Genomic DNA, 18,135 nt, shown 5'->3' with positions numbered 1-18,135 from the left:
GGGTGGGCAGGCCCTCAGGTGGCTCTCTCCACTGTAGCCTCACATGATAGGGCTGGCAGACCACTGTGAGGTCCCTCTGAAAGGGATATCGGGGGCAGTCCTAGGACTAGCTCATACCTGGAAGCTTCACGTTCTAAGCAGATTCTCCCTTTCCACAGTGCTAGGACTCGAGGGGCCTTGCAGCCCTGAAGGAGATGCTCTGTGGCCTGACCTGCCCCTATCTCCTTCCTAGTACTCTGGCACTGAAGGCAGATCCTGCGTGCCCTTACCTTCACCCAAAGTGGTGGTGGGTCTGGCCACTGCCTTGTCTTCCTGGCATGGATCATTGCTGCTGCTAGTTCTGGTCCAGCTTTTGTTCTGGACACAGGTACTGTCTTGGTTATCTAGTGCTGCCATAACAGAAATACGACAGGTGGATGGTTTTAACAAAGAGAAATTTATTTTCTCACAACCTAGCAGGTTACAAGTCCAAATTCAGGGTGGCGGCTCCAGAGAAGGCGTTTTCTCTCTCTCAGCTCTGGAGGGAGAAGATCCTTGTCCTCAATCTTCCCCTGGTCGAGAAGCTTCTCAGGCACAAGGACCCCGTGTCCAAAGGACGCGCTCTGCTCCTGGTGCTGCTTTCTTGGTGGTATGAGGTCCCTGAACTCTCTGCTTGCTTCCCTTTCCGTTTATCTCTTAAGATAAAAGGTGGTGCAGGCCACACTCCAGGTAAACTCCCTTTACCTTGGATCACAGAGGTGACCTGAGTAAGGGTGGTGTTACAATCCCACCCTAATCCTTTCATCGTAAAATTACAATCACAGAATGGAGGGCAACCACACAATATTGAGAATCATGGCCTAACCAAGTTGATACACATATTTCTGGGGGGACATAATTCAATCCATGACAGGCACCATCCAAAAATGACTAAATGGGAAGGAAAGGGAGCAGGCAGATGGAACCGGGAGGCCCAGGCTGGCATCCCAGGGTTAGGGCCAAGTTAAAACATTGCGTTGGACCAGAGTGGGTAGGGTCTTATCAGGATACCCCTACCTTCTGGGCCCTTGACAACCTCAGTAGGCCGTTCCCCCACGGGTAGCCTTAGTGTTCTCCTGGGAGTCCAGGGAAGCCTTTTCATGCTCCTGAACCAGCTTTGCCACTCTGTGGCATATCTTAGAGCCTGTCCTAGCTCCTTGCTGGTGGCTAGTTCAGCTGCCTCCCAGCTCCAGCCTGGCATGGGGTTATTTGGCAGGTGGTGGGGTTGCTGAGTAACCTCCTGGGCTTCCCTTTTAGTCACTGGCGTGGGGGGGGAGGGGGCAGTTAGTCCTCACCTGTGTAGTTGGGGATTGCTCAGACAGGAAGGGAGACGTGCCCAACATAACCTCTAAGATCCCAAGGGTCCCGTCTCCTTGTTAGCTGCCTCTATCCATTGTGACGAGAGCCCCTCCGGTTCTCTAGGTGGAAGGAGACGAGGTTTTCTCACAGCGCAAGACCCATGTGTGCATGTGTGAGCCATTGCTGAGCATACCCCAAGAACTTTCTGTGTGGGGGGCATCCTAGGGAGCCCTGAACCTTCCTGCCTAGAGGCCTGGAGTCTGAAAGGGAGCCATTGATTACAGTGCAGCACAATACCTCCCTTGTGTGGGCATTTGGGATCAGAGAGGAGGGGCTGCTTGGCGGGGAGGAGCAGAAGGCTCTGAGGAGGAGGGTTGAGCTGATGAGCAGGAGTTTCCCAGGCAGAAGGGACTCTGGAGTAGGGTGAAGAAGGACATTCCGAGCAGAGGAAGTAGCTTACGCAAAGGCAGGAAGCATGGGAGGACGTGGCATGTTTGGGAAGCTGCAAATAGTTCCATGTGGGCGCTTGCAGGGGTGTGGCGGAGAGGAGGCTGGCAAGGCGGGCTGGGCCACAGCCTGGATCTGTTCCTCCCTCTGCCACGCAGATGCTCAGTGGGCGCCTGCCCACCTGGGCTCTGGCCCCTGCTGGGGTCTGAGGCTGTGGAGAGGGAGTGCGAGGTGAGGGTGTGGGCAGATCCAGCAGCACTGTATGGGCCATTGCTACGACGGCCTTACGTGCCAGGCTTGGGAGCTCAGTCTCATCTTGAAGGTGAATTGGGACCCATTGAGAGTTTCTAGGGAAACGCTGGTGGTATAGTGGTTAAAAGCTACAGCTGCTAACCAGAACGTCGGCAGTTTGAATCTACCAGGCACTCCTTGGAAACCAAACGGGGCAGTTCTACTCTGTCTTCTAGGGTTGCTATGAGTCGGAATTGACTTGATGGCAATGGGTTTTTTTTTTTTTCTGAGAGGTTCTGAGCAGGAGTGTGAGTGATCATGTGTGTTCCTGGTGCCTTTTGGGAGCCCAGTGAGGACTGCTGAAGTGATCCCGGGAAAGCCTCTGTCACCTGAACCCAGGCAGGACGAGGGGTGGAGAGAGGCCAGGTGGCCCTGCATCTGTTTCTCCATCTGACATCTGTTGAATGTGTCTTCTGTACTGCGCAGCTTGCTAAGGTCAGGGACATGAAGATGGGCTTTGCAGCAGGCAGGTGACTGCCCTTGGTCTGTCAGTGGGAGGCCTGCCAGAACCTCCTTTCAATCCCCAAATCTGTCCAGCCTCTTCTTCGGATGTGAGTGGGGCAGTTGCACCATCTAGAGACGAGAGATGGTACTACAGCTATCCCCTCTGGGTGGGTGGGGCGGGAGGAGCTTTGAGGCCAAGAGAAGTAAGTGACTGTGCTGCAAGGTAGACTTGATGTGGGCAAGAGTGTTCACAGCGAAATGTTGACGTGTGTGGGGGACGGGGGGAGGTATCACTTGGCCATTCTGAAAGGTTCCCTAAGAGGGTGTTTGAGCCTGAAGGATTGGCAGGGAGGACTATTCAGAGGTTTGGGTGGATGGGTGTTCTAGGCCAAGGGACAGTCATTTGGTCTGTGTCACGGCTGCCAATAACTGCCAACAATCATGGAGCATTTGCTGAGTGCTGGACCCAGGCTGAGCCCTCATGTACTGACTGACTGACTAATGCCATCAGGTCAATTCTGACTCACGGTGACCCTGTAGGACAGGGTAGAACTGCTGTATAAGGTTTCTAAGGAGCAGCTGGTGGATTCAAACTTCCAACCTTTTGGTTAGCAGCTGAGTGGTTAACCACTGTGCCACCATTTAATATGACAATTCTGTAAGTAGATATCAAGGAGCTGACGCTGCAAGAAGCCAAGTGACTTGTCCAGGATCACATCCAGGCATGCCATTCTCCAGAAGTTGTGGTCCTGACCACTGTACCATATTGCCTGCCACTAAAGCCCTAAACTAGGCTTGATGTCATTGGATTCAAGGGGGCAGGAAGGGGACAAGAGAAATGGGGGCCGGGGATAACCCCGGAGGGTGTGCAGATTTGAGAACCTGGCGTCCCTGGGTGGTGCAAATGGTTAACGTGCTCAGCTACAAACTGAAAGGCTGGAGCTTTGAGTCCACCTAGAGGCCCTTGGAAGAAAGTTCTGGCAGTCTTTCTGGAAAATCAACCATTGAAAATCCTATGGTGCACAGTTTGATTTTGAAACATATAGGGTAACCATGACTTGGAGTCAACTTGATGGCAGTTGGTTCTCACTGGTTCAGTTAGTGCCCACGTCCCAGGCAAAATGTGTCTCCAAGGACAGGGCCAAATTGGTCAGGATAGAGGAAGCAGAGCAGGGCTGGGAAGGGATTACTGTAGTACCTTGGAAAGGGATGGAATGGGAGGGCAGAAGTGAGAACAGGTAAAAATGACTATAGTGCTGGGAAGGTGGGCTGAGAAGAGAAGGTGGAGGCAGAGGGAGTGACCTGTTTAAATTTAGGGGTCAGTGGCCCCTGGGGGCAGAAGAGAAAGGGGTCCTCAAATCAAGGACTGAGAGCACAAGGTCTGTGTGAGTCTCCTGGATTCAGGAACTGGTGCTCCGGGGGATCAGCCTGAGCGCTCTCACAGACTCAAGCTGCAGGAAGGCTGACATGGGACACAGTGGGAAGAGGGAACCGCTGGGGCTTCCTGAGGCCAGGAGAAGTGGGTGCTAGGCCTTGCAGGCCTGGGTCAGGCCTAGGAAAGTACTGGAGGCTCACATAGGAGCCCACTGGCTCCTGGGAGCCCGGGGAGGTAAGGAGGGAAGCAGAAGTGCAGGTGCCAGAGGCCCAGAGAGACTGGGAGGGAAGCCAGCTCTCAGACTTAGCCAGGAAGCTACTTGGGTGTCGGGTAGGGCCTGGGATGGGCTTGGATTAGAGAAGGGGTCTGGAGGCCCAGGGATGGTGGCTGGCCCTGTCTGAGGGACTGAGGGAGGATGCCCTTGCAGTTTCATCAGTAACCCAGAGTTCAGTGTGATCCCTTGTCCTGACCAGTGCTCCCAACAGCACCCCTCTCCAGCCAGGTCCTCTTTATCCCTGAAAATCAGAGAGGCACACACAAACTTTTTTTTCTCCTAAATTTTTTCATTTCATTGTTGAGCCCACTCACACACTTTTCCTTCCCTGAAGAGCTCTGGGCTCTTTTCCTTGCTCCTGCCTTCCAGTTTTGCTGGGACCTACTCTGTGCCAGTGAGAGCTGCTCTCCTTTAGGAGATAGGAGGGAAGTGAACTAAGAGCTGGGATGGATCCAAGCCTGAGGATCAGCTGGCCTATGGGCATTGTGGGGTGGCGGTGGAGGGGGAGTAGGGGTAATGGTTGGCAGAGGGTCATATCACTGGGTAGGAAGGACTCCTCAGTGATGCTGTTGATGGGCTGTGTGGGGTAGGAGTATGTGTGGGGGCATGAGGGTTCAAAGGTCCTTTTCATCCTTCCCTCACCCAGGCTCCTGGAGGGCAGGGACGAGGTCATTCCCTGCCATGACCCCCAGGTCTCCAGCATGTTTGGTGAAGGAATAAACGAAGAACTGGATGAGAGTCCTGCCGCAGGATGCCTCAGGCAGGGACCACGAACGTGTTTCCATAGAGAAATTACTCAGTCCTGGTATGCAGGCCTGCATGGCCTATCAGAGCTGGTGGTTCTCCCAGGCCCAAGGTGGCACAGAGGCAAGAGGCCTGGGGACCCCCTTCCTTTGCCCAAACCTGACACTCCTCTGTCTCCCCAGGTGTCCCCTGAGAAGTGCCGCTGTGCCGTGGGCAGCATCCTGAGTGAAGGTGAGGAGTCGCCCTCCCCTGAGCTCATCCACCTCTACCAGAAATTTGGCTTCAAGGTGTTCTCCTTCCCGGCACCCAGCCACGTGGTGACAGCTACCTTCCCCTACACCACCCCCCTGTCCATCTGGTTGGCTATCCGCCGTGTCCATCCTGCCCTGGATGCTTACATCAAGGTAAGATACAGGCCTGGTGTATAGGTGGGAGCTGGGGAGGACTGCCCAGGCTGCCTACACTGTGAGGAGAAGAGGCCTGGGGAGGATAGAGCCCTGGGCATCCTATGGACTAGTTGCATGTGGAGCTGGGAAGATGAGCAGAGGCTACTGTGTCTCCCCAGAGCATCTCGTAAGAGCACAGGGAGCTTGCTCAGAAAGCTGGCTTGTCAGTCCTGCCGTCTTCTACCTGAGACATTCTTAGTGCTCAGATGGGTGGGCAGGTCCACATTGTCCCCATCCTGCTGGAGACTGCAGAGCAAGGGCTCTGAGGCTCTCAGCTGCTAGGCAGGTCTTAGGTGTCCATATGCTGCATGGGCTCAGGGCACCTGGGCCTGAGGCCCTTGAGCCAGGTCTGTTCCCTGAACCCAGGAGTAGGGCAGCAATGTCAGGCCCTATCTCCTTCACTTTCTGGCCTGGTCAGTGGTAACACTGGCAGCCTGGCCTACCTAGAGGAAGGAGGAAAGACAGCTATAGGAGGTCTGATGGGGGTCTCTGTCCACAGATTTTTTTTAAAAACTTACCCTGTTGCATATCCCTTCTCTGAAAACCTTTTGTAAACTTGGGTACCAGGGAAATGACCTCAGGTTGGACTTGGAAATCATTGTTTATTCATTCATTCGACTTGAATGTCTGTGTGCCACGTGTTGTGCAGGGCGCAACGAGACTTTGGTGCGTGAAATAGGCATAAAATAGGTGGTGGAGATAGGTAATGGATGTCAGACAAATGGGAGACAGGCTAGAAGAGAACAGGATGCAGTGGTGAGAAAAGCCAGGGGGACCAGCTTGGACAGAGTGGTCATCGGTAGCATCTCTGAGGAGGACCCTCTAAGGCAGAGTCCTAAAAGAACCTTTGGGGAGTTGGTTGTAGGCAGAGCAGGGAGAGGGGCATTGGAAGTCACTGTAGGTTTCCATCCAGGAAAGTACCAGGATCCAACCCACGTCTCTACAAGATGGGCTACCCCTTCCCTGGCCAGGGTGGACCTGGCTTATGAATCAGAGGGGCTGGGTAGGGTGCTTAGGAGGCTGTTGTGAATCTTAGCCACAAATGGTGGTGGCTGGGCTAGTGTAGTGGCTATAGAGATGCAGACAGTGGGGAGATTAATGATCTGTTTTGGGGGTAGAGCTGATGGACTTGTGGGTTGGATTTTGTGGGAGGGGAGGGACAGGAGGAGTCACAGAAGGTTCCAGTTCCCTCTGGCCTGAGCGGATGGGTAAGCAGGTAGTGGTGCTTTTCACTGAGATGTGGGGAACTGAGGGAAGACGTGGTTTGGAGGGCATATCAGCTCTGTGGGCTGTGTCAGTGGAGCTGCCTGATGAGAGACATCAGGTGGTGGTGTGGGGTCAACACTGACGTGTGTACCGAGAGTCTGGAGTTTAGAAAGGGTTGGGTGTGGACATTGGTATTTAACTGGGAGGCTGCCCTGAGCCTTCTAGTCTCTTTAGGGCCAGGCAGGTGGTTGATGGCCTGTGGCAGGCAGGGCTGTGCAGAGGGTGTGGCCAGCGTGGCTGGGGTCAGGGAACAGGAGAAGAAAGAATGGGTGGGAGCTTGTGGAACTTGGAGGAGACTCGTGGCTTCGTTCTCCAGACCAGCTTGGGGGAGAGGGTCTGGCCTTGATGGAAATGGGACCTCAGACAGGGCCTGGAACACCAGCTGTGGCTTTGGTGGCCAAGGATAGGAAGGGAAGAAACAGGGTGAAAAGACCTGGAAATGGGAGGGCTGTCGTGGCAGGGAGGGCAGGAGGCTGAGAGGACAGAGACGGGTCTCCTTTGTGAGCTGAAGGGTGGCAGCCAGAACGGGAGCTGGGCAGGGGTGTGCTTGCCTGGGTGTGTGGTTGGGGCTGGAGGCTGAGGGGTAGGGTGAGGCAGGAGTTGGGGGAGCTGGCTGGCAGTGAGGACAGGGAGACCTCAGTGTCCTAGGCCTGCTCAGCATGCCTCCTGAGGGTGAGCCTCACTCATCTCACCCAAGGAACGGCTGGTGTATGTTTTCTTGGGTCCCATTTGTGCCATCCTCAACCCTAGGGGCCAATCTGGAAGAGGACCCCTGGGAAGAGACTTCCCAGGTTCCAGACCTCAGAACAGACCATGGACATGTGGTGTGGCTGCAAACAACTCAGCCACCAAAGCCTTTTCCTGGCTTCAGGGGTTTATTTTTAGACACCTTTGTCCAAATTTCCCGGCCCCTGACAGCTTCACAAGTTGCCTAGTTTTGACGTCACCTTTTTGATGAAAGCCCTTCCTCCTCCTCCCCCTCCTGTGGGAGCCATCAGCCATGCTCTGGGCTGAGACTCCTCGGGTGGGGGCTGGAGCAGGGACAGTACCATCCTCTTTGTATCTGGGATGAGGAAACCAGGGATATAGGGGGAAGGCAGGGGGCTTCTCTCCAAATGTCTAGGAAGCGTGCTTGTGTGGGCTTGGCCACCAGATGCAAGGGCGAGGGACTCCAGGTTGCCCAAAGTAGAGGGATGGCCCAGGGTCCTCTGCTCCTTCTGTGCCCCTGTGTTTAGACTAACCTTGTACCCTGGGAAACAAAGTCGGGTAAGAAATGAGAGAGAGGCTGGCTCTGTGTGCCAGTCTCTGCCTGCTGTGGACAGGGGGCTGGCCCTGTGCCTCTCAGCCTAGGAGTCAGAGAGAAGGGAGTACAAGGCTCCTTCCCACCCTTGCCCTTTTCCCCACCGCCCTAGGGTCAGAGAAAGGAGGCTGCTAATGAGGCTCTGGGCGCTTCTGACTCTCCCAGCCCTGACAGCTGGCTGCCCTTAGCGGACTGTGTGTGCATGCGCACTCTCGCCTCTTTCTGGCTCTGAGGCTAGGCCTGCCGTGGAGGTGCTTCAAATGGAATGACAGCAGCTGCTAGCTTTTTTTTAGGAGGGGTGAGGGAGGCCAGGAGCCCTACTGCCAGGAGGATGGGTGGGAGGGCTTGGCAGGCTTGCCTGCTGCTCCAGAGGCTGGGGCCAGGAGAGGGGGTGATGGGCCTCAGAGAGCTTTGCTGGGGGAGGTGGAGAGCAGCTAATGGCCTACAGCTGCAGATGTGCCTGAGCTGGGGCAGAGCTGGCCTCATGGGACATCAGTGGCCTGGGGTGTCACTTTGAGGAGCCCAAAGAGAAGCCTGTGTGGGGATTCTGGAAGGGACGACTGGAACCCAGCTTTGTGGTCTGCATGACACCCCCTGGCTCTCCAGCAAACTGAGCTACAGGACCTGGAACTTTGTCTTTCTCTGCATAAACTACTAGGGGCCCCAGGCCAAGCACCCTGGGACAGTGTGTGTATGAAGGGTCCTGGGTACTATGTGACTGTGGTTCTACATGGAAGATACCACAGCTTTGTCAGGCCACTTTACTGGTGCGGGAGGTGGCTTCTAGGGCAGAAGGAGACCATTCCCTAAGCCCCAGGAAGGAGCCCTCTTCTGGCAGCTGCAGGAGGGAGCAGGAGGGAGCTGAGCTCCTTGAGCTTTCAGGGTCACAGAGTTGAGAGGACCTGAATGTCAGCTCAGAGCAATTGCAGAGCCCTTGGAATTCACCTCAGGGTGGAACCAATCTCAGCAAGTGTCCAGGGAAGGCTCTGGGCATGTAGGGCAGGCCAGGACTCAGTGGCAGGCCTGGGGACCATGTGTGAAAGGTCCCCTGAGCAAGGTATCAGGCTCATGTCTGTCTGTAGCAATTGGGGGAGGAGTTAGTTTGAGTGTTAGACTGATTCAGCCAAACTCCCCACGCCTGACTTTTCACACAACAGGATGCAGGATCTTTTCTATATTCCCTCTTACTGGGGTTTTTGCTTTCTGGGAGTTTTCAGGGAAGGGTTCTTGTAAAACAGTTTAGGCATTTTCTCCCACATTCAGGGAGACGTAGGGCATTGTCCATGTGGCGACTGCTCCATCAGGCTCTAGGAGTGCAGGCAGGCCCTGGAGGCCAGACTTGGCCCTTTATCCATAGAACTAGAACGAAGTGGGTAGCGGTTGCCGAGAGGAGTATAGTGAGGTGGTGACTAGAACCGTGGTGGCAGTTTCTGAGACTGCTGGGTTGACTTGGGCTGTTATGCCAGGAGTTTGAAGTGGGCAAGGACCCCTGACTGCTGGGGAGGGAGCCTAGAGGCTCTGCTGAGGTGCCCCTGTGACCGGCAGCCAGGGGTGGGGGCCACACTCAGACCATTACCTGCTTCAAATAGAACAGCTCTGCCTCTGGGTTGTACAAACCAGATGACCTCACGAGCTTTAGCTTGCAGGAGGGCTTTGGGGCTTAATCGGTTTGAAAACCTCTGTCCTGAGAGAGGCAGTCAGCTGCTTGTCTGTCCCAGGGCCTGAGGATGCTGTGGCAGCTGCAGAGTGAGTGGAGCTGGAAGGCACAGGAAGGCGCGGTGCCCCCAGAAGAGGCGGTTGTGTCTGGGGGAGCATGACTGACTGAAGCTGGGCTTGGAGGGGAGCCCTGGGAGCCACAGGGTGCAGACCCCTCTGGGGTGGTTGAGGCTGAGTTCCTGAGTGATGGGTGATCAGAGGCAGTGCTAGGGGGCAGCCAGCTGGGAACGAAGGAGCATGGGGCCTGTGGAAGTGGGTCCGCCTGCCGAGCTGTGGGCCCGAGGAAGCGTGCAGCTTCAGGTCAGAACCTGGATCCTTTCCCTGGTCTTCAGAAGCTAGCCCCTGTGTTTGTTTCCCCTTAGCCTGCCTCACTGACTCCGAGGCAGCAAGTGGGGGGTCTAAGTCCATGCTGGGGCCAGAACACCAGTGGGGAGCAGCATGGCCTTGGCAGTGAGAGCCCAGGTGAGGGTGCCCTAAGGGTAATGTGAGATTTGGGATCATCCCCTCCCCCATGCGTGTCATATCTGCTGAGCTAATGAGGGAGGGTGTTCCAAGCTTTGTTTTTAATAAGGGGAGCCCCCTTGCCAGTCTAGTCACTTATTCAGAGTTATTGACCACGGCCTCTTCTTTGCAGCACTACTCTGGTCATGGGGGAAACCAGTGAGGAGGCAGTCAGAGGGGCCTAATCAAAGCCAGCTTCCCCATCGTTTTACAAACCGAGAGACAGGCCTGGGGAGGGGAGGTTACCCAAGGTTAAAGAGTGAAGCAGTGGCTGAATCCAGACTGGGCCCCTTGAGCTGAGGATCGTTCTGACAGCTACCTGCCTTTTGCCTCTTTCATGAGTGGGGCCAGGCCCAGGAGACAGAGACTCACTGGTCATGAATATGGGGTAGTGCCCACAACTTGGGTGGGTCTGGGATGGCAGCACGTAGAGCAATACCCACTTGACCATTTGTCTCCAGCCCTCATGGGCAGAGTCGGGAGCATAGGCTGCCAGTCTGGGAGACTGAGGCAGGGCCTGCCTGTCTGTTTGCCCAACCAGCCCTTGTTAAGGGAGGTCTAGGCAGCTGTTGCAGGCAAGGAAACAGCTGCTGCAGGTGCCTCCCCGGTACTCATGTCCTCACCTTTAGTGAGGTGGAGGCAGCTACATTCCCAGGCTTCCCTCACTGGGGCTCCAGGACTGGCTCATGTGCCAGTGTTGCCACCTGCTAATTGGCCTGCCGTGGCACAGGGAGGAGGGCATCTTCAGCACTGCCAGAGCCTGGGGCCAAGTGACAGCCCCTAGAACACTTTCCACTCCCATCTTCCCCAGCCACAGGACTTGACCATGCCTGGGGAGAGGAGGGATAGATTCACTGGGAAAGGCAAAGCAGCCTTTCTGAGTTGGTGGCATTTGGGGTCAGCCTTGAAGGATTCACCAGGTGGGAAGGCAGGTCAGACAGAGGCTCTGGCATGAGCAGAGGGTTGGTGAGGGCCCTGGCTGTGTATCTAAAGTGGCAGCAGGGCAGGAGAAGAGCAAGAGTTGGGAGGAGCTATCAATGACTTTGAATCTAGGCCCGGGAGATTGGGTTGGGTCCTCCAGGCGCTAGGAACCACAGCTAATGTCTGAGCAGATGAGTGATGGTGTTCAGCCTGAGCTTCAAAACAGGACTCCCAAGCATAGGGAGAGGAGGAAGAGGAGCCAGAGGGTACCAGAAGTTAGCTGAGAGTAGCCTTCAGATACCTCCAAGCCAGGAGGAGCTAACCCCCCCGCCCCACTGTACCAAGGCTTGGCTTCCCTGGCACACCTTAGGGAGCTCCCCATGACTGTTGAGGAGAGGGCCCCAGGCCTCTTCCTTCTGCTGGCCCAGGCACTCACACCTGCTCTCCAGCCTCTCTGGCTTCCCTCCTCCCACCCCCATTCTCAAGACTGAAAGCACAAGGCCAGCCTTTGCTGGGGCGGGCGTGGGAGCCACCACTCTCGAAATACCAGCTCGGATATCGTAGCTTGGCAGCCCTGTAGGACCCTGGAGGCTGAGACTTGTCTGGTTAGTGCTGTAGGATTGAGCCATCAACAACCCAGAGGGAGCCTTCGTCCTCAGGCAGATGGGACTTACCAAGAACTGTTGCTCTTCTCCCAAAGCTTGGGATTCCAGGGGCTAGGGAGGGAGGAGAGATTCTGAGCAGGTGACAGAAGGACCTTGCCCTTTAGCAGATCCCACAGCTAAGGAGAGGCTATCTGTCGAGTTATCAGACAGGAAACCTGGGGCTCCAAGACAGGAAAGGGCTTTCCGGAGGGGTGGAGCGGCCCATCAGAGAGGGGCCAGTGGGAGATGAAATTCAGAGCCTTCACCTTCCACCTCATCCTTTCCTCCCCCCACCTCTCCATTCCCAGTTGCCCACCTGTCCTTCCCCTCTGGCACCTCCGGACTCCTCTGGCTTCCAGGTGCTTGGCTTCACTGCTCCATCTGTACCTAGCAGCCTTCCTGCTGCTGGATAATCAATCAGTCAGCAACATTTTTGTCAGCTTGTGAGCCGGACAGGGCTCAAGGTCCTTGTCTGCACAGACATGACGAAGAGTGGCTGGACCTAGGAGAGGGGTGGGCTAGAAGCCTGCTGTGGTAGGAGGGCCGTCTGGGAGGGCTGTGGCTCCCTGCCCCAGGTTTGGAAGGGAGAGCGGTAGCGTCCTGGGGCTGACTCCCCTGTTCTCTAGCCCATTTCCCCATAGGGTGCTTACCCTCGTGCTCCCCTGCCCTCTGGTCCTGCTCTATGAGGGCCCAGGAAGGCCAGAGCTGGCTGAGCTGGGGTTGGGGTTGGCCATCTGGGTCTGGGGCAAGGAAGGGCTGGGCATGGCTGCTGGGTCAGGGGCTTCTCAGGCCACCTGGCACCAGGGCACTTGAGGACCTGTGGCCTCTGCGCCTGATTCAAGGGACTCTTTCCCCCAGCTTCTCAGTGCCACAGCCAACCCTGGTGCTTAACTGCCGCCCAGGCCCCCTTATAGGCCACCCAGGAAGCCAGGGCCTAGGTAATGCCAGGGAGATGAGCAGAGGTGTAAATTGCATGGCGAGCTGCCGGCTCTGAGGTGAAAATGAAAAGTCCCCAGGCAGTGGCAGCAGCAGGCACAGCAGGCTGGGGTGCCAGGCTCAGCACCCCGCTCTCCCGCCCCGCTCTGCCTCACACCTTCCATTACTGCAGACTTCCCCAGGCTCCCACCCAACCTGCCCAGCCTGCCTGGCTCCTCTGTTCCCTGAATGTGGAGTCCCCAGACCAGCCCTGGGCTAGACCCAACTCTGAGAGGGCCTTCATCTCTTGCTTCTGTTATATTTTCTAACTGGCTGACTGCTGCACAGAAAAATGGACTGGCCTTTTGTTGATTTTGTGATCTTAGTGTTTGTGATAGTTTCATCGTTGATTCTTTTTGGGTTTTCCAAACATACATTCATTCTGTTTTTAAATAATTGATGTTTTTATTCATCTTTTCCATTTCCTCATTTCTTTTGAGATCATCTGTTCCAACCCCTTTAATTCATAGTTGGGGAAACTGAGGACCAGAGGGAAGCCACCCATTTGTCAGTAGCCAGGCCAAGTTTCTGAACTCCTGCCTGGGGCCCTCTGCCACCTCCTGTTCCCTCTCTCCCTCCCTGGTGGCCCCATCTCTTGCTCTCTGTCTCCTTTGCCCATTGTTCTCAGGGCTTTGGGCCCTCCTATATGGGGAGGAGGCCAGAGGTGTTCACCAGCCCCTCTGAAGGCTCTCCCTGTTGGCACTGCGTGGCTCCCAGTGCTGTCTTTGCCTGCCCAACAGACAAGCTCTGGTTCTGGGCCAAAGGCTTTTGGGAGGTCTAATGGGGAAGAGAGGGAGCCCAGGAGAAGGAAGTTGACAGAAGTTCCTGGGCAGAATAATAACAACATACTACGTTCTAGCCACAGCCTCCCTGCTGTGCCGTCTCCCGCGTGGCTGCCTGGGGGTCTGAGCCCCCACTCTCAGGGACCGCTGTGCGAGTGCAGGCAGAGGCATGTCAGTATCTGTGTAATTAAAAATCAGCATGCTTCGCTTCACCCAGCAAGGAGAGGCCACCACCTCGGGTGGGATGCAACAGCTGTTTGCTGGCTGGGTGGCTGCCCTGCTGTCCAGCCTGGAGTGTGGAGGGATGGGTAGGACTGGGCAGCTCAGGGTGGGTGAGGGAAGTCCAGGAGCCCTCACCCTGAGGCAGGAGGTGAGGGCCTGTGGTGGGGTGGGGACAGGGACGGGTCGGGCAGACCTCATCCCTTTCTGGACGCAGAGCTTGTATAGTTGTGTGTCCCGGTCCTTGGCCCAGACTCATTGCCCCCTCCCTTTGGGGATTTGAGGTCACCTAGCTCTGAGCAGACCCAGCCTCTGGGCAGCCTGGAGCCAGGATCTGCACTCAGTCTCCAGCCTGGGCCTGACCTCTTCTGCCTTCCTGCGCCACGCCCAGTGAAGCCAGGATACAGGCTGATACTCTGAGAGCAAGCCCAGTTCATCTCTCTTGCCTCACCTCCTTCTGATTCAGTAAGATGAGCTGGCAGAGGCGCCATGGGTCCTTTGGGGAGACCTTGGCCTAGCACACTAATCTGACCCTTTGCAGAGCCCTGAGCTTATGGGCTGAATGCTTATCCCCACCCCCACCCAGGAGGTGAGCTCAGCCTGAGGGAAGGAAGGAGTGTGGTATGTTTCCAAGGTGGCCAAGGCAGTGGCACTGCGGCAGCCTTGTGTGAGCTTGGTGAGCTGCACCTTCCCTTGTCCACCAGCATCCCTGAGTGGGTGAGCCAGTGTTGGTGGCCGAGGAAACACTTGCATCATGGGTAGTATCTCAAGTCACCCTCTGTTTCTTTGTGCAGGGTAGTGGGAGGGAAGCCCTGGAGGTGTGTCTGAGGGACTGGAACTCCTGAGTCTAGTTTCCAGCAGTTCCTCTTACCACCTTGGCGTGATTTGCTCCGGCTTCTTCCTGTTAGGTGGGGAGGATTGTGGGTGTCTGCATCTCCCCCACTTTGGAGAGGACTCTTACAGTTTCCTTGAGTCTCTGTAACTGCTCTGGGCTTTGGCCTTGTCAGATGGCCAGTGGCTTCAGTGGCCAGAACAGGTTCCCCTGTCCCAGCAATGCTTCCTCAAGCCCCTGGCTACCTGGGTTGTAGGAGGCAGTGTGCTCAGGGCTGGGAGGACTCCAGGCCCATTCAAGCCCCTTAGCGGTACCAGCCCAGTATGGCATTGAGCTGGTGTCCTTGTCCATCTGCATTGGCTCACCAAGGGCTCCCTGGGGCTAGCTGAGTGAGAGGCAGCTGGCCTTGCCTTCCTCTGACGATTTTCCAATATTTACCACCTCCTCGACATGCTGCCCTGGGGCCATCGCTCCTTCTGTGCAGTGATGACCTGAGACCTGGCTGTGGCTGTCCTTCCTCCCTGTGAGGCTGTACCTGGCTGGGAGGGAAGGGCTTGTCCTCTCTGCCTGATCACTCAGGGACAGGGCATATGACTAGTTCTGTCCCTCACCCTCCATCCCAAACCCCCACCAGACCCATTCTTGCCTAGTGGGCAGAGCATGGAGAGGGGAGAGAGGTCTTCCATGAGGGGGTACAGGGTCAAGTATAAGCTTTCTCCTGCCTGCAGGCCTGGGCTGAAGTTTGCCCCTTTGCCTTCTCCCTGCCCATTCTCCCCTCTCTCTGAGTCTGAATTTTGTCAGGACCTGGCACTGGCACGTGTTATGATTTGGGGCTGAACTGTCAATGAGATTTTAATTAGCTCCATGCCCCTGTCCACTGGGGGGGTCAGGGGCCCCAAGGTGGCAGCAGGGAGGCTGAGCTTGGGTACAAGGCTGTTCCCAGGGGCCTGGGGGCAGGCTTAGGCAGCTGGCGCTCCCTGTGTGGGATGCTGTGAGGAGGGAGGGCTGGGCAGGGAAGGAAAGGCTGTGTAGCCGGGCCACAGTTTTCTCTCCCTCCTCTGTTTCCCCCGTTCCTCTGTTCTCCCGATGGCTTTGAGATGAAGGCAACGGCAAGGATGGAGGATGCAGTTTCCATGGCAACGGGGCTGTCCACAGCCAGGCAACTTCAGAGCTGGGCTCTCTCCGGAGGAGGCAGATGCGCAGAGCAGCCGCAGAGCTGCCTCCCGCCTGCCAATGAGGGGGCTGTGAGAGCAGGTGGCACAGGGTGGCTGCCGAGCGCTACCCACCCTGATTCCTGGCCTAGAAGGGAGGGGAGAAAGAGCACTACTCCCTCTTATCCTGCTCCTGCCAAGTTCATCCAGAACGGACGCTGGGGAGGTAGCTTGAGCACCAACGGGGGGCTGTGCTAGAGTCCAGTATCCCTGGACTCTGAATGGACACAGGCTCTGGTCCCTAGAACATCCTCAAGAGCCCGTCATCTACAGCCCTGAAATGGTGGGCCACCAGGTGACCAACAGCTGCTCAGCTGCAGCCTTTGGACCCTTCGAATGTCCAGAACATGGGGATGCTGGTGATGGCCATTCTCTGACTGGATTCAGGGGACCTTTTGTTCCCTCTGGCCACCAGGGAAGGACCTGGACATTTTTCAGGGAACTGCCTTGATCCTGGCCCTGGTGACTGGGCCCAGTTTGCTGAGTGGGGTTCAGCAAACAGGCAGGTGCCTGCTCCCAATTGCTGGCAGCAGAGGGGTCTTGATGTTTCAGCGTCTCTTACCTGCTCCCTAGACTTGAGTACCTCTTGCTTCCTGATGTTGTGTTCTTGCTTAGCCTCCCCTCTGGGCCAGGGCTGGGTGGGTATCCACATAGCCACAGAGTAGGTGGAAAAGCCTAGGCAGCCTTAGGCAGCCATCGGTGTGTTCAGAGATGGGAAGAGCTGGGGGTGGCTGGCCCTTCCCTGAGGCTAGGAAGTGCTGTTGAAAAACCACCTGTGTCTGTTGTACTCCAGGCCCCTACAGCTGCCCTTGATGAGTGGGGAGGTGGACTCATGAGCTGGTACCAGGTTGGCAACAACACTTGGCTTCAAACATGAAAAATAATGACTTCCTATGGTATCAAATTGACAGCAGCGACTCAAAAGATTAGATAGGTAACTTAGGGGGGCAGTGAGTTTATGTTAATGAGGGAGGAACACCTCAGAAAAGGAGAACGAGAATGGCTGCACAACTTGAAGAATGTGATCGGTGTCACTGGATTGTACATGTAGAAATTACTGCATTGGTGTATGTTCTGTGTGTATTCTCAACAACAAAAATAAATTATATAAAAAAAAATGATTTCCTTCACTGACCCTGGAGGTGTCAGGACTAGGGCACCCCACTCTGCAGTGAGCACACAGACTGAGGACGAAAGGCCTTGTCTGGGACACCCATGGCGTTACAGCCAAGCTGCTGCTAGACCTGGGGCCAGGCCCTCCACCCCACATGGCTTCCTGGAGGAACCTTCCCTCCAGCTGGCTGCTCGGGCCCACTCCTCCTTCCCTCTTTCCCTGTGGCCTCCTTTTTTTGTCCCTCTTCACTTTAACTGGGGGGTTCCCTTAATCCTAGGTTGGCCAGGTGGGCAGACAAGTGGAGGGCCTGGAGTGGCTTCTCCCCACCAGGCGATAAGTCTTTCATTACCACTAAGTGGAAGGCTCATTTCAGAGCTCATGGTGAGAGCCGGGCGGGTGCTATAAATAGCTGTGTTGTGAAGGTTGGCGGGTGAGCCTTGACAGGGCAGGAGCCGCACAGTCATCTTAGTGGGTAATTGCGCTCCATCACAGGAAAGGAGGGCGGGCTCCAAGCAGGAGACACTTGACCCCCGTTCTGGTTGCTCCTGCCTGCCCTAGGGCAGCTCTGGCATTCATCTCTGTGCCACCTCCACACACCCCAGGCTGGGGAGTATCAGGCTGTGTCCAGGCAGAGGGGAGTGGAATGCCTGTCTCAAAACTCGAGGGCTTCCCTAGACGCTAGTACTTCAGCCCAGAGGGTAGTCAGGGTAATGCCCACTGCTAGACCTACTTGGTCTGCCTGCCTCTTCAGCCCAGGGTTGGCCTCCTCCTCTATGGCTGCTCCAGGGGCCAGGCTGCTGAAACCCTGGGCCCAGGTGTGAGGAGAGGGAAGACCAACCATATGTAATAGCCTCAGAAACTGGTACAAGCCTGGACTAGCCAGGGTACCGGGAGCAGAAGGGAGGTTTAGCTGGCCTGGAACCCCTGTCCTGGATCTGTCGGTAACATGTCAGCAAGGGTAGGGGCTAGAGGTCAGGGCATTGGCCTCTTCTGACATCTGTTGGTCAGTCAGCATTGTCCAGGGTGGAGAGGAGGTCACAGAAAGGAGTACTGGAAAAGAAAGTGTGGCAGGTCACACCTTGCTTTGGCTTAGGCTCCTGGGATCATAGTCGTGGGTCTCTGTCCTGGGGTGGTCCAGGGATGCTAAGCTTAATGCCTCTGTGAGACCAGTGCTTTTTGGAATAACCTTTTAGTCACAGACATATGTATAGAATTAGCAGTGGCAGTTTTCTGGGTTCACACCTGCCCTAGGTCTTGTCCCAAGGACTCCTGGGTCCTCAGACCACTGCTCCCTGAAGTGTGGGGCCCTGCTGTTA

General features: G+C 56.0%; 1 protein-coding gene across 2 annotated transcripts in view; it reads left to right on the top strand.

Annotated features, from left to right (window-relative positions):
* TEX264 (testis expressed 264, ER-phagy receptor) overlaps nt 1-18,135 on the top strand; it is a 37,424-nt gene that overhangs the window by 14,861 nt on the left and 4,428 nt on the right. For both annotated transcript variants that reach the window (XM_003410077.4, XM_023547651.2), the window contains one exon: nt 5,075-5,296. In XM_003410077.4, the coding sequence (XP_003410125.1) occupies nt 5,075-5,296 (222 nt within the window). The remainder of the gene's footprint in view (nt 1-5,074; nt 5,297-18,135) is intronic.

The sequence above is a fragment of the Loxodonta africana genome, chromosome 22 (genome assembly GCF_030014295.1).
Source record: "Loxodonta africana isolate mLoxAfr1 chromosome 22, mLoxAfr1.hap2, whole genome shotgun sequence".
Taxonomy (NCBI): Eukaryota; Metazoa; Chordata; class Mammalia; order Proboscidea; family Elephantidae; genus Loxodonta; species Loxodonta africana.
Note: the sequence above shows the minus strand (reverse complement) of the source record. Positions and strands in the feature narration are given on the sequence as shown.